General features: G+C 32.4%; 1 protein-coding gene across 1 annotated transcript in view; it reads right to left on the bottom strand.

The window, feature by feature from the left end:
• The window catches only part of Mau2 (Mau2 sister chromatid cohesion factor), a 45,996-nt gene extending 32,068 nt beyond the window's left edge, over nt 1–13,928 (bottom strand). The window contains 6 exon segments of the mRNA XM_076498440.1: nt 1,865–1,885; nt 1,887–1,988; nt 6,209–6,304; nt 6,760–6,825; nt 10,578–10,595; nt 13,586–13,928. Coding sequence (XP_076354555.1) covers nt 1,865–1,885; nt 1,887–1,988; nt 6,209–6,304; nt 6,760–6,825; nt 10,578–10,595; nt 13,586–13,810 — 528 coding nt within the window. The 5' untranslated portion in view covers nt 13,811–13,928.
• Between the last annotated feature and the right edge of the window lie 3,621 nt (nt 13,929–17,549).

Genomic DNA, 17,549 nt, shown 5'->3' with positions numbered 1-17,549 from the left:
GAGGGAAAACCTCAATAGGTACATCCCCAACTGCCTTTGAATTCAAGAGGAGTTCACTGTGTTGGGATGTGGATGTTTCAACCAATATGTCTCCATATTGAAGCTTCTTTACTGACTTGGAGAGCCAGCAAGTCTCCCTCTACTCCCTTCTGAATAAAAAAATGGGGACATTTGCCCTAAAGGTTGTACTGAAAGAGAATGTAATGTAAGAAAATGAGGTACAGGTGTTACAGATGTTGAAGATTGCTGCTCAGAGTCTTCAAGACGTGGTCGTTTACCTATTGACTGTTTTTTCACTATTTTATTTAAATTTTTTGTAGGAGGATCTATCGGAAAAAATAAAAATTTCGATACCCACTGACCCCACCAACCATGGAGTCCTACGAGGGGTCACACTACAATGTCATGCAAGGATATTGCAGCAGGGTTTTGTGAGCACTATATCCAAACACCAGCATCAGACATAATGTCCACAACACCTGTTGAGAACTTCCAACACTGGTACTTGGTTGACTCTAAACCAAGTTGACCAGCCGATTGACCCAAGAGGGGCCACCCAACTACAGGAATTCAAGGCCAAAGTGGTGTGTTAGGGTTGGACCCCTCAACCACCAGGATCCTCTTCTCCCCTTCACGGGTCACCACGCATTCATATTTCCTGGCAAGAAAATATTCTGTCAAATGTGTTGCATGTAATAATAAATAAATTTGCCAATCTTTAGTATGATTTCAAATTGTTTTCAACATCTCTTAAGCTAAGAAATAAACAATACTCAAGTAATCAAAATTAGTATTTCTGTTTATTTCAATTATCCAGTAATCAAATTATTTTATTACAATTCTTCATCATTACTATTTATTAATTCAAGTTTGTTCACCTTAATTCATTAGTGTTACAACTCGCAGATATAATTGACTAATCAAAATTAGGGTTTTAGATTGATGAATTACTACTATGTCTTTTTGTTGTTAAGCACAAAGATGCACAGTGAGCTATTTGTGCTCTGCTCACTGTGGGCATCAAAACCAAAGCTGTAGCATTACAAGTTTTTTATTTATTTATTAATGAACTCAATGTAAGAAATATCACTTTTGTTTTATTTAGATATCTTGTAAGAATATCTGATTAGTTGCAAGTAACTGATTGTTGAATCCAACAATTAATCATTTAGATCAAAACAGCTTCTTATACATTATAATCCAGATAGATTCAGTCAAATATGAAATACCCCTAAACCTTATTAGTCACCCATTTTTTAAATCTCCCCTAAATACTTTTCTTTTTTACTACACTGATGTTGAACAAAATTCAAGCTCTCATAGCAAATGAAGTAAACCAGCTGAACACAAATATAAAAAATACATTTTAATGTGGAAAAGCTTGATTGTTATATATTATTTTTTTCAAATACAGAAAGCAAAACAATTCACGTGTTCTCAATCACTGCATTTATGATTTTTAGTGACAAAAAATACAATACATGAAATGCATGCAAGTAAATGAATGGTTTACAGAATTTAACACTGATGAATAACAATCTGTTGAGAGCCATAGACAGAAATTACATACCTAAAACAACAAAAATTTCATACAGATTTTTTTACAACTGCCTGACATACCCTATCAACCAAGTTTCTCTTGAAGACACTTTAGATTACTTTTCTACAAGTTCATCAGTGTGTATCCATTAAAAATTCTTAATATAATAATGTATTTGAAAAATCTGTTTCAAATTATTTTTCTGGCATACAAATATTTTTTTTGTTTTAGAGCCATAGTTATGTTTCACTAAGCAAAAACTAAATTTATCTAGTTATAAAGACAACTTTCTTAGAAACCTAAACTTATAAATTTTGTACTTACCATTCCTTTACTTAATAAAAAACAAAATTCGAGTGTACTGTGCACCTGACAGATTAGCATAGTCAGCACCAACACCAAGAAGACTTGATGATGAGACATAGTCCTTTTCATTTGCATATATTTGCTGTAAAATAAAAAAAAAAGGCATAGTATTAAAATAGTGCAAGTAAATAGGAAATCTATTATGTATAAGTTAATAAAGCAAGTCAGAAATGACAACTTAAATTAAATCAAAACTTTTAATGTGTTATTACATGAAAACAAGTAAATATTCAAAACTAGAAAATAAAATTTCAACCTTGGTAATATTAGATTACACCTCCACTTTAAAATGCATATAACCTCAATTACATGCATAACCAGATGATGATACCTGTTATTCTACACTGATTGGACACCACTGTATGATACTTCAAATACTTTAAAATAAATACCTTTATTGTTTGATATCTCATAAAATCTTGAAAAACTAAGTTAAACATGGGAAACACCAAACGTGTCATCTCAATTAACCTTTTAAACAACTTTGACCCTCTTAATGCATGGCTTTCCAATTTAATCATCTCACAAATTTTAAAAATAAAACTCGGCACGTAATACACCATATACTTTACCCTCACAATACCTTTATACCAATGTCTGACATCTCATATGACCATCAAACCAAAGTCACACATTATATGAAACCTTTAAAACATTTTCTGTTACTTTAGAAAATTTAGTTCTTAAGCTTCAAAAATCAATAGTTCAAAACAATCATTTCTATCTATTAACCATCTTTATCAACTCTTGAAAACATTTTATATCTATAAATTTTTAAACACCTCACCTCAAATACCTTTAAAATTTGTTTAACTGTACATAGCTTTTCTAGAAAAAATATCCAAAACTTTAAAGCAATTATTGTCATCACACACAACCATTACATTAATCTGAACAATTATTATTATTACTATTCTTTTTATTATGTACAAAGATAGTTTGCAAACCTAACTTTTAGTGTTAGAAGTCATCAGACTTATTGCTGAATCACCAAGGGCAATTTGAATGATCTCCGACACCTTATATAATTTTAAAACAGTTGCTATCATCCCAAACAAAACTTATCCCTTCCTACACTGTTTGTAGAACACAACTAAATGACAAATTACAAAACTCAAGGAAAAATATTAATTCTAACCCTATTTCAACACTTTGTAACTCAGAAGTATTTCAGAATTGTTTTTACCTTTTTGTGACATTTATTTAGTGTAATCTGTAAAAATAAAACATATTCACACTTTCATTTTTGAACAAGCTAGATTATTTTTGCCTGTAAACAAGAAACATATTGGTCTTCTTAGAATTTTTTTGCCCATCTCTAATAATAGGCTTATTTTTGCTAATAAACTATAATCTCTTGAAATCAAAATTATTCTTGTTTTGTCTCTCACATAATTTCCCTCTGCTTCACTTGTTTTGTTGCTACAGCCTTCATTCCCATTAATTTATGATGTCACAACATGCAACCTGAAGAATAACTGATAGAGCTCAGATTTGAAAATAGCTATAAGCAAAGTTCAAATACCATTTGATAGAACAAATGATAAACCATTTACATCTATGTACAGTAAATGAAAATGTTGTGAGGTAACTTACAATTTCATGGAAAAGTAAAGAATGAAGCTCATACACGGAAAAATAATGAAGTCTAATGGGGAGTTTGAGAACTTCAGAAACAATTCACAGATCTAGGATTTCTTTTTTTGGTAAAATCTTCAGATGTTCTTTTTTGTTTCTGAAAATCTTTGTGTTAAATATTATCTGACTGAGTGACATTAATAATTGTTACATGACAAGACATCAGGTAAGTTCAAGAACATTGTTACCTACCATAACCTAATGTCATTTTGATAAAGTAAAATTTGCAAGTTTTTGCAGCATATTATGATGATTTATGACTGGTGGTGATGACTACTACAATTTTCAAAATCAAATACCAAAAGAAATATGTTAATAAATATCAAGTTAACACAGACTGGATATGTGATATGTAACTACTTGATGAACAATGAAATTCTAAGAAAAAAGGAAGTATTTCAGTTTCTCCTACATCAGTGTTTCTTAACCTGGGTTCAATCAAATCCCAGGGGTTCGGTGAGTCAGTCTCAGGGGTTCACGGAGGTCAAGACACACATATTGTGAGTGTGTCCGTTCCGTTCACCTCACTCATATGATTCATGACATCATGCTCCCACTTGGCCATCATTAGCTGCGGCTGATCACATCATATCACTTGGCCTTAATATCAGTGCTACAGGGAACTTCGTCCACTTAGCAGTTGACTTGTGACTCTAGTAATCATGTGTCATTTGTGATTTTTTTCCTAATCTTCCAATCCCTTCATACTAAACAAACAGTGGAGGTGCAAAGAAGGTTCATGAGACTATGTATAAGCTCTGTGCTGGGGAAATGTGAAAATGTGGGATGTCTACGAAAGTATCCCAGGCCCGTTTTTGAGGCTTCCATGCCATGTGGCAAGCAGGATTCCACCATGGACGAGAATATCATGAAAAACGTGTCAAGGTTTTAGGAATACATTGAGCAGCTCTTTGCATAATACAGTCAGTTACTGCTGCCACACAGTCATCTATTGATGACTTACAGATGATGGCAGGATCAGTTCTGCGAGCACAGTGAAAGACAACAATTTTGCTTAATCCAGCTTCCATCAAGGCACACAGGTCGAGTGGCATCAACTACGGCCAGTATCTCTCAAAATCACAGAAGAATGATCAGTGCCTCGTGGATTATTGTCAACCCTCCATGAAAATTGGAGAATAATGAAGAGGAGCAAATTGAGAGATCAATAGCAGTAAATAACTGACTAGGTGCATGAAAATAAGTATAAGAACCACTACTGAAAAGAGAAAGGTTGTGATAAGGGAGCATTGCTCCACAGAACAGACCCTCCTATCATTATCAGCACTTCCCGAGAGGGGATGATGTCCATTAAAGTCCCCCAAGATTAAAAAGGGAGACAGCAACTGTTCAATGAGAGCATCAAGATCTGATTGATCATATGTCTCTCCAGGTGACAGGTAAAGAAAACAAACAGGGATGGTATGACCCAAAGAAACACAGATGGCTACGGCCTCCAAGGGTGTGTTGAGTGGCCAAGACAGGGTTGGCACATGCTGATGAACCAACAGTTCCACCCCTCCATGAACTTGTCCATCACACAGCCTGTCATTTCTGTACAAAGAAAACCACTGAAAGGTGACTGTATCAGCAGGTTTCAAAAATGTTTCCTGTATGGAAAGACATACAGGATGTTAGGAAGCAATCATTTTCGATGCCATCCAGATTAGAAGGTAAACCTCAACAGTTCCATAGCATCAGTTTGCCATTTTTATTTATGTGTAGGCAAATTGGGTGGAGAACCCTTCTGTTTATGACTACGTCTTTTTTCTTTACTGTCTTTATTTGAGGGAGGTCTATCAACCTCAATGGATCCTGCCCTGGGTTGATTGGGCAGGTCTTGGCTGTTGGAAAAGGATTCCAGTGAATGGGAGTGAGAGAAGATGTATCCAAGATAATGCCTATACCCAGAACCAAAAGGAAGTGGACCTTGGGTTTGTTGGAATGTATGGAATTGACAGAGAGAGGTGTTGAAGTTGATTCATCAACTTTTTTAACCATGGAGGTCATTTGTTTTGGGAACAATTCTTTTGAAGGCACAGAATGATCTGTCTGCACTCCCACTGTAGTATTGGAACGAAGTGCAGCAGCATACGCAAAGTGGCGTGTTATGGTTGGTCCCCTCAACCACCAGGATCCTCTCCTCCCCTTCACAGGTCACCACACACACAGCAAACATGTAAGTGGATGGTTAGATCCCAGAGGAGGTAAACTGAAAGAACAGAACCTTCCCTGGGAGGTCTCCTCACCATGTACAGGAATCCATATCAAGGGGTGAGAGAAACAAGCACTTAAGATATAAATTAGTTAAATATGCTAGTTATTGGCCTGCAATAATTTGTTAGATACTCCACAAGTCAATCCAGGATAGACAATTATCTAAGTATAAAACAAATAAGTAGGTGACAATTGAATACAACATACAAGCAACCAGATACTAATTTAGAAAAAATAGTGATCAGATGTACTTCTGAATAAAGTTGCAGCTTACCTTAAGTAGACAAAACACTCTAGGAAAATATACAAAAGTGTAGACAAAACAGGTACAAAATAAAATAGTAAGTACCAAAAATATAAAAATTATTCAACAAGAGACAAACATATATGACTAACACAGCACGAATTATGCTTACTTATATTTTCCCTAAACTTGAATAAACTTACTGCAAGTTGAAAAAGTAGTCGACAATGCCAGAATACTGATTGCTGGGAAATGTCCACTGCTTTACTCAGTAACTGTTTGGCAAAAGCTGTCTGACCCTGGAAGAGAAACAACAATACAAAAACAAAACTAGTTTATTTTTAATAAGTATATGTCTAAAGATTGTGCATTTTAATTAACTCAAAATGTTTGTTATTGAAATAATATTAACTATTACCATTTAATTGTAATAATTTCTTTTGCATTTTTGTAATGTTTGACAAAACATATGATTTGTTTGATCATTTAAAATATAAGTATACCATAATATTACTTGTTGAAAAACATGATACTTTAAAACTTGAAACTTTAAAATAATACAAAGTATCATTATTTCAATCCTGTTTCTGAATAACCAATATCTAATTCCTTTACTTTTATAACTTTCACACAGTAATTTCGTCACTACAATTGTATCTCAATATGAGTACACAGATGTATATACGTTCCATTCGTATGAAAATGTACTTAAACAAGTTAACTTTCTTAAATCTCTAACACCAGTTTTTCTTACCTTTTTTTCATACAGGTCACCTAAAACACTGGCAGTCTCAAATTTCACATCATCAAAACCTGTGATCTGAATACTGATTAAAGAATTAATTTAAAATACTTTTTTAAAAAGTATAAACTTTTAGTGAGGTTTCTGTTAACAATGTTTATATAATTGCAACAGCAGTTGATAAACAAGAATAAACATACAAATCATAGTTGTTATATCATTATTTCAATATAGTTGTTAAACAATACATAAAAATATCATAGAATTATGCTTACATCACACTGTTGTCCCTTTATAAAATTTGGAAGAAACTAAGCATATAATGTTCTTTAGTACATATTACTGACTTCCAGCACTAAAGAGTCATTTTATTACTTCTCCTCCGAGTTATTTTTTTTAATGTAAATATCCTCCGAAATGAAAATAAGGGCTTCTCTATCCATTACCAATTTTTCATATTTAAAAATATCACTAAAGCAAGTTACCCTTTTTTAAAAATATCCCTTTGAATTATCTAACTTTTATATTCAAATTATCAGAAAAGGATAAATCATAAAATAATGGCTTCTGAGTGCTTCCAAGCAATCTTGATTTAAACCTTAACCCTTTCACGATGGGTCATGGGTCAAATGCCACATCACGTTTGTTGACTTACATCCGAAATTTTACTGAACTACTATTTTATGAAGTTATATCAATAAGTTTGGAATCAAATTGTAGATTATAATGCAAACTTTAATATGATTATTAATTTCTTAATTTAAAAATAAATCTTAAAAAAACACATTTAAATATAGATTTTAGTGAGTCATGTGGTATATTATCAAGCTAGAATACAAAAAAAGAACCTCGCATCTTTTTTGTTTTGCTGAGATGTGGCTTGTGTACTGACACAAACAGTAGTCCTATTCAGCTCTCTCCATTTTTCAAAGTGGTCACATATATGACATGTGGATAACCAATCAACAGCTTAGAATATCCCCAGAGTGGTTTTTTTAAGGCATTTTTAATCTGCGAAAATGCTAATGTTCTTTTGAATGAAGATTTCAAGGTAGGGTCATACATTTTTTTAAATATAAATACATCTTAGTTACTAAGCATAATAAATTAGTGTAATTCTATGGTATCAGTGTACCTATTTATGAATTTTTGGTTATTATACTGTATGTATAAAACGAAAAACGTTTGGTATTCTCCACATGTGAAATTTTAAAACTCCATAGCAACCTATATGCAGCACATATGTACAACTGAGTACAAAGGTCGTAATTAAGTGAATTGTTTGCTTTACTGATTGATTTATTGTTTTATACCTTAAAAAAATAAATTTAACTATATATATATATATATATATATATATGTATAATAACTGAAATGAGACTGTATATTACAAAATACTGGTCCACTAAAACACAGCCAAGACAGGGAAAACTAAAGGTTAGATTTACATTACTGGATATGTCACACCATGTCAGTCCAAGTTATGTAATGTGAAATAGATATGATTGGAAGGTCAGTATAATAAAAAATAATAAATATATATGCAAATATATAGCATTATGAGACTCAAGCTATTTAGACTAACATTTGTATTATTGTGTTATATGTAGTCATTCTAGCATGAAAAAAAAATTTATATTTCCTAATTTTTTTCCTGATGTTTACGAGGTTAGTTAAGTGACAGACCCCACATAGTTAGAGTATAGAAAATAACAAAGTTTTACTGAAAATAAATGTTTGAAATGTATTTAGAAAGTTTTAGAAATTACACAAATAGTTGAGATTTTTGGGATGAAGAATAGTTTTTAACCATAACATGAAATAATTTTGCACTGAAACTAGTAATGAAACACTATTTTCTCAAACAAATCTTTAGTAAAAATATTTCATTAAAAAATCTGAGTTTCTGTATTAAAATACTTGTAATTTTTATTAAAAGTTTACCAAATTTTATGAAGATACACATGCTGTATCAAAAGTTATAGAGCTAATACTCAACATGAGCAAATGCATATATTATACTAAACCCATAGCAAAAGGATTACGCATAGACACAAAGACTACAAAAGGGAGAGGACAAGCTATCCATTTGGTCCATAAGGGAAATATTTGACATTTTATGTTTCATATGTTTTTACACTGTACACAAAGCTAAGTCTCCTAATACAGTGACAGGATATTTATTTTAAAAAATTTCATAGCAGCAATTTTTAAAGAAAATAACCTTGTGGAGCAAGTGGAAGTTTCCATTAACTTGTACAAGTATGCTGCTAACATGTTGTCTCAGGTTAAGTGCAATCTAGAAAACAATACTGCAGCAATATGCTTGAATCTTGACAGAAACATAGAAATAAATATATTCTGTAAACAGAAAAAGTTAATACTAAACTTAACACTTCTACGAATTTTTGTATAGTGCCTTTCTTAATCAGGCTTACTCGCATTGTAACACATCAAATAGTATTACCATCAGCATAAAAAAAAAGATTTATTAAACACAAGTTTCACATAATATAATTAATCAGTAATGAAAGAGGCAATGCCTGGCCAAGATTTGTAAATAAATTAATAACTATCTCTAAATCAAACCCAAGTATACGAATAATAAAAGCCATGTTGTTAATAATTCACATAAAATCACAAAAAGTAAAACCGAGTTACAAAATCATTTTTAATAACAAAACCAACCACTTCTCTATAAATACTATTAAGTCACAAGTAAGAATCAAGCATGTACTTGCAATAACAGTTTTTAATAAATTAAATATCTATCTATGACAGTTTCATAAATCTCTAATGTAACACTTCTTTCTCATCAGTGTTACTTCAAGTCTTAAGGCTTTTTATTGTCTTGCCAAACCACACAATTACATGTCACAAGACTTGACAGTGGTTTTACATAATCAATTATGAACTTAATTAGGTAGGTCACCAGTGGGGAAACCTTTTTCGGTGATTTTATAAAAGAATGGCTTCTTTGATATTTAATGCACACAAAAAGGCAGATGAGCTAAAATTTGCAGCACATACAACTGAAAGAGGGAAAAATACATAATCAATAAACAAAATAATCACTGCATATAAAATAAAAATCACATCCTCACAACATAGGCATATTTTTGATAGAAAAAAAAAAACTACCTTCCATTGAAAAAATAAGATATTGTTCTAAAAACATTTAAATGTCTAAAATGCATAATACAAATAGGTTTAATCTGAGTTACTGTTCTGTTTCTTTTAATTATAACACAGTTAACTCTTAAATCTTGGACATATGGCTACATGATTTCTCGAATTCTGTACGTTAAGATACAACACTTATGACTACACTTCCTTTCATGCATGTTTTAATCCAGCAAATTATCACCAAACTGAACATTATTTACTTTATGAACTGTATAAAGAAACTCTTATATGTTAACAGTAGTTGAATTTGAAAAATTTTGGATCCAAGTATCTATTCATTGTGAAAAATTACATTGCAGCTTGTGCTTTAAGAATGAAGACTGAATAGTAAAAGAGGACAAATTATTTCCTGAATATAATACTTTACTAATTAGTTGAACATTATGCATATCAAAATTGAGAGTATAATACATATTTATAAAAGCTAATTATTTTCATCATATTTCAAAATTTTACAGAAATGTATAATACTGAAGTCTTGATAGATAATATACCATATATTACTTAAATACCAGATAAATAGCATTACAAATGTATTTGAGTTACTTATTAGTATATTGCCAATTCTTTAATACAAACACAATACAATATACACAAAAGAATATGACACATTATCACACTTAACCTTCCAAATTAAAGGATACAGTTTGTGAACGATACCACTGAAAAAGAAAGAAAATGTAGAACACTTTTCTTAGAAAGCAATAATAACAACATAAACTATGTTTGCTTATGTACTGACTACTATAATGACTAATCTTCCATTCTTCTGATTGTCACAGCACTAATCAATATCCATTTTTAAGTAAGGAAATAAGACCAAATTATATGTAGTATTTATTCTAAGCGATACCAAGCTAATGATTTTTGTGAAAATATAATTTATTTTACTTTTTATCAGCATTTCTTTAAATAATAAATTAAATGCATTACCTGAAGCTAAATGAATTTTAGGATTTATATAAATAAATACTAATTAATGACAAAAGAAGTTATTATATTTTATAAAAATAATTAGTTAGGCCTTACTTACCAGTACAGTTTGGTCTTACCTTCTCATATAAAAATGTATATTGATTAGTGATTTTACTCTTAGTCAGAATAATTGAAGATTAGTCAATAGAGTCACATTATCAATAATTTGATTATGATATTCAATAAGTGATTACATCATATCAAAATATTTTCAGAATATGTCATCTCCACATTTGTTATATTGTTGCTTCTCATTATTAGTCTAAAGTGGTGAGGCACAGACTAAAAGTATTGAGTGAGGTGTGTAACATTCTTTTTTCAGTTATCACTAGAAGTCCACATAAAAAAAAGTATTATAAAGTTTAAAATATTGTCTCTTTTACAGACCTTAATTAAGGCAAATTAAGCTTATCTTCACAGTATTTGGGCAACATCCACAGTTACTTTCACAATGCCTATAGTTTAACTTTCACCTTGCAGATTAAGCTGATTTTCATTGTAAGAAAACAATTTTCGCACTACTAGTAATTAGTCTTTCTACTGTTTATGAACTTACTTCAAATGGCAAATGGGGAGTTGAAATTTTACTTTTCTCAGAGTGAACTAATGCTTAACATTGGTTCAGTTGCCAGTTATCCTTGCTACTGTACTACCTGAGGAAGGATGGTTAAGTAACAAGATATTACCTGACAGTATTCTCACTAGAATCACAAGTCTCTCTCAACAGATAATGCTTTATATATGGTTGACACACATAAAATACTTTAAATGTATCAAAATTGGGAGGAGCTCACAATATATTCAACTTTGCTAAAACCAATCAATAGTAAGAGTCAATAACTTAAGCTGTGGCAGTTTTAGTATAAAAAATAACAATGTAATATAGTTTAAGCTGTTAACTAAAACCACACTGATGTCTAGGCCTGCCTTCCTTCCTTCCTTGGGCACCAGAATGTAATATTAACAGACAAGGTGTATGTTGGCCCATCAAGTCTATCTGATATACTAAATTGCACTAAAAATATATATCAATAGATATATATCTCAAACCTTTCCTTCAACATTCTTTTCACATTTACTTCATCAATCACTACTGAAGGCAGTTTAACAATCTTAAACACCTCAAATAAATCCCTAAAAACTCTTCTTTTTCAAGAGAAATCCATTTCAAAGACATCAACCTATCTCATATGATGACCTTCCCATTCCAAGTTTCATCCCAGCAGCTTCCTCTTTTGAACTCCTTTCTAATAATTTGATGCCCTTCCCAAGGTGAAAAGCCTAAGACTAAATATAATACTTTAAATGAGGCCTAAAATCTGAGACTATAGAATAAAATGATAACCTCTTTCAACATGTATTCAATATTTTTGTAGATATAATCTAAAATTCTATTCCCACTCCCACAAGCAACAATGTACTGCTTCAATGGCTTAAAAAACCTCAACAACCAGAATATCAAAATCCTTTTCTTTCATCAAATTTAATGCTATTCCCATCTAAATTACACTCAAATTATGATAACCCACATAATTTATTCAGAATTTATCATAATTAAAAGCTATCTGCCATTATTTCCCCACTCACTAAATAATCTAAGTCCATGTAAAGTAGCATCCTGTTCCTCACAGCCAGAAAAATCCAAGATCCCAGTATCACCATCAAATTTAAGCAATTTATTTGGACTTTAAATAACCCAGACCAACACCAAAGTACCTGGACTGGCCAGTTAAGTAACTCTGGTTACCTTGAAAATCACACCAATTGATTTCTCATGTTTCTGTCTGCACATACAATATCATATTATTGTGAAATCCCATTTCAAATTTTCATAATTTATAAAAATGTTGCTGGACCAAAACAAAAGTGCCTGAGTATGCCCTTTAATCAACTCCAATCACCTTATAAACAACATCAAATGGTTTCTTGTACTTCTGTTCACATGCATAACATTAAGTTACTGTCAACTCATAGCAACATTTTCATTTATTAAAAAAGTTGAAAACCCATAAGTGATAACGATTTTTTGACAAGTTGCTGTATGGAATGAGTAATGATGCAAGATAGGTTTGGAGATGGACAAACATGTTTTAGCATTCCATCCTGACAATTCTGTATTGATCTAGCAAAATTTTTGTGTACAAAAGAAAATTCAACTTGCTATGATAATTATTCTTGTTACCATTTAACAGGTGGAGAAGGAGTAAAAATTTGATATTTTTATGTTGATCAGATTGTTTTTCTAATCTGTCCAGCAACATTTTTCTTGGTCTGGCTTTCACTCACCTTAATCTATGTTCATTCCTTCATCTGTGCCAATGATTTATGTTAAAAAAAAAAAAAAGGAGCAAAAGTCCTAGCACTAAGCCTTGAGGTACCCATTTGTGACATTAATCCAGTTTCACTGAATTTCATTAAATGATTTATTATAAGTAGCCAAATTTATCACTATCGCTACCAACAGTAGCACTATCACTGAGTTGTCATCAAGTTCATCAGAAAAAAAAATGAATTCCTGAAATTTTCCTTAATTTATAAATTTAATGTCATAAAGGCAGTAAATTCATATGAACCCCAATTCTAACTTCTGAGAAGCAACCCGAATTTGAATATAATCATTTAATATTAATTATTATGAAGTTAAAACTTAATTTAAATGAAATTAAGGTAGGCTTACCGCCTTTTCCAAATGAGATTGTGCTAAATCTGTGTTCTTGGTAAACTGTAGTAAAATATTTCCTAACTGCAAATGAGTCTTGACTTCCATTTTTGGTGGGGGTTTCAAATTAAAAATTGCCAATAAACACTGAATACAATTTCTTATATTTGGCGGATTCATTGTTCGAAATTCTTCTGCTAAACCCAACAGAGTTAAATAGCAAGCCTCTTGCGACGTTGCCATTTTACTACTCAGTTATTTGACACTTTCTAACTAACAAATATCCATGATATTTTATCTGAATCGGAAATATTCGTTTCCTTTTATGCCTCTAACAATAATTACAAAGAACACCTACCGAATGTGATTTTGAGAGGGCGTTATGCGAAATATTTGTTTAAATCTCAATCAGAAAGAAATAATATTTTTATAATAACGAAAATAAAATTCAACATACAATTAACTTAAAAAGTATAATAGTGATAATTATGTATTCAGATAGTAGATATTGATATTAACAAAAGCTTTACAACATATACTGATTTTAACAACAGCTTTATTTATTCAATAACCCTAACATGCGCTATGTATAAGAATGATAAAATACGTTTGTTAAATATTCTTGATGCCTGAATTTGTTTATTTGTTTAAAATTAAACACAAAGCAACACAATGGGCTATCTGTACTCTGTTCACCACTGGTATCGAACCTCGTTTTCTAGCTGTGCGAGTCCGCGGACATGTCGCTGTATCTCTGAGTGCGCTAATGTCTAAGTAAACCCATCCTCCAAGTTTGAGAATTTTCATAGCCAAACATAGCTAAGATGTGCTTTTTACCATTGAATATTTAGCGCATCAACTTGCATTTTCAATTTACTAATTAAAATATAAAACAGCGCTAAACTTTTACATTAGTTTTATGTAAAGTGAGTATACAGTATTATTTGTATAAATTGCAGTTTTTGTATCTTCCAGCATGCTAGTCCTCGTCCAGTGTTTAGCGTGCTAGGCTGTATGTCATAAAGTCCTTGGTTCGAGCCGCGATTTACTACTGAACCAAGTTTTAAACTGTGAAGACGTTATAATATCGGCTAATCAACTGTGTCTCTCGGTTAAGAGTAGCTAGTCAGTAATCCTATGTTAAAGGTGAGTTTTACAGAAAAAAGAAAACTTTGCAGTGAAAACAACTACTCATACTGATTAATTTTGCAGGTTCACATTTTTTATAAAAAATATGTGCTAATAATTGAAACATAGAACTTGGTGCAGGAAGAGCTCTTTCCAAGCGGCAATCCGAAGGTTATAGTTTTTATGTTTTTAGGAAAAGTACTGTAACGTAATAGTTGCCAAACAAACCGCCAACGCCAGCGCGTTGAATGTAAATAAACATGGCCAGTGCATACGGAGAAACAGAGGCACAGTCTGTTTTGACTTTGTGTTCTGAACTGCATCGAGTAGCGCCATATCAATTCGAACCTACTCTAAACGAACCAAGAACAATTACTTTTGACACAGATCTGACAAGTTCTAGTGATGAGGACAGTTCCACGAGCGAGAGTAGAGGAACTGTGAGTGATACTGATAGCGCCCAGGCCGGTTGCGAGTCGGTCATACCTCCAGTGGAAGAATGGTAAGCCTAAGTCATGACAACAAATATGGTCTGTATTATTTCACGTACAATTTTAAGCATCTTGAAACCTGTCTGGTGTTTATAAATTATTGGTATCACAGACTGGGTTTTATTTGTTTATACTTTGCCGACTATGGTAACTAATACTTGGCCCTTCTACAATCATTGTATCGGGTATTTATGACTCGTATCAAAATGAATTTCGATTATACGTCATAATTCTGTCTATAAAATTAAGCTAGATGTAGCAGTCTGAATAGTTAATTTAATATTTATCATAAATGTATAATTTATATGACATATTCCGTATGTTTGTGCGAGGTGTAGGTGTGGTTTATGCGAGCAGATGCCAACCAGGAGAGAGTGCGTTTGTTGTCGCTCATACGACAAAGTAAAATGTTAAATTTGAAAAATGGAATTCTTCAAACCTTTCCATATTTAAAAATGATACAAATACATCTACAGAATGATCTAACAGCTTTTAAACTTGGAATATACTCTATTTGGGATAGATTTGTCCACTGTCTAGACTAGGAAATCAAGGTTTCACTGACTTTCAGGTGCCACAAATGCAAAACACGCTCATGAATGTGAAAGGTGTATGTCTAGTTACATTCTTCAAAAACGTGTACTTTTGAAATTATTATATTTTACTAGTTATTGTTTATCGCTTTATACTGCACACATACCTTTATGTTCTTTTCGTGATGGCAAGGGATGGCTCCAGAGGGGTGGAACTTGTACGCTGCAGGCTGAGATCAGTTCTCATCTCTACATTGTTTTGGATTTCGTGGGATCCGACACAAAACATAAGCGTTTAATGTGATCTTGACAAAGCTTTGCATAGTGTAAAGGAGTCCAGTTCTTTCTATTGACCATCCGCACCCACTGTCGTACCTTGCCGGTTTCTTCTCCTTGCACGGAAACGAAAAGAAGCTTTTGCCTGATGCCAAACTGTTTTCACAACCATAAGCAACGCAGTAAACCATGTTATCATAAAACAAACATAAAGTAGCAATATCAAGACAAAAAATAGTCTCACAAAGTATATAATCCGAAAAAAGCACTGATAGATTTACATTAAGCACCAGCACTGAAAGGATGTTTTGGTTTTGTTTTTGAAATTTTGCACAAAGCTACTCGAGGGCTATCTGTGCTAGCCGTCCCTAATTTAGCAGTGTAAGACTAGAGGGAAGGCAGCTAGTCATCACCACCCAGTGCCAACTCTTGGGCTACTCTTGTACCAACGAATAGTGGGATTGACCGTCACATTATACACCCCTACGACTGGGAGGGCGAGCATGTTTAGCGCGACGCGGGCGCGAACCCGCGACCCTCGGATTACGAGTCGCACGCCTCACGCGTTTGGCCATGCCAGGCTTGCACTGAAAGGAACAAAATGATCGGCGCTCAACGAAGCGCGTTTGGCAATTATTACGTCATAGTTGTAAAACGTCACGGAAACAGCCGAACGACCGAGAGGAACTTGAGTTCGAGAACTCGCACATTTTGTTTCATTTTTTGCTCAAAAACTAAAGTGTTTAAAAATATGGCAACCACACAGGAATTATACCTAACCAAAGTACAGTTTCTAAGGCAATTATTAAATTTGTTGAAAATTCACCTTTAAGGATTATAAAAACGTTTGAAAGAAAGAGACGCGTTGGTCATTAAAGTTGCAGTATTAACACTTGAAATACTTCACAGAAAAGGAAGATAGAACCAGTTACCTCACGCTCTATCTAGAGATCCTAAGAATCCCCAAGAAGAAATTCAAAACTTGGATATCAACAAGCTAGCACCTAATCATTTTGTCATCGTCAACATGAGCACTAAAGAACATTTGGCTATTGAACAAGCTAAAGATGATGATTATGAGCATTTTTACTTCTACAATGGATAGTTATCAGATAATTCTACTATTGTTACAGAGACTGTAAACAAATCCAAACACAATATACTCTTGGATGATAATGTTCTTTCTATTATACAAAAGGTTACTAACAAAGGAGAAATCAGACCAGTTATTCCTAAACCATTGAGATTGACGTTGTAAATAAAATTGCATGATCATCCTACGGCTGGTATTCTAGGTGTTAGAAAAACAATAGCCAAAGGATCCAGACATAGTTATTTGTTTGATATGAGACATAACATTAAAAAGTATGTGTTATCATGCAATGTTTGTTAAATCACGAAAACTGATCAGAAACGGTCAGCAAAATTTATGCAAAGCATTAGACTATTGGAAGCTGGTGACACAATAAGAGTATATATCATAAGAATTTATTCTAAGTCTACTGCAGGAATAGTTATTTGTTTGAGAGAAGATAGTTTGACCCATTTACTGAA

Source organism: Tachypleus tridentatus, chromosome 4 (assembly GCF_004210375.1).
Source record: "Tachypleus tridentatus isolate NWPU-2018 chromosome 4, ASM421037v1, whole genome shotgun sequence".
Lineage (NCBI taxonomy): Eukaryota > Metazoa > Arthropoda > Merostomata > Xiphosura > Limulidae > Tachypleus > Tachypleus tridentatus.
This window is presented reverse-complemented; position numbering and strand designations above follow the sequence as displayed.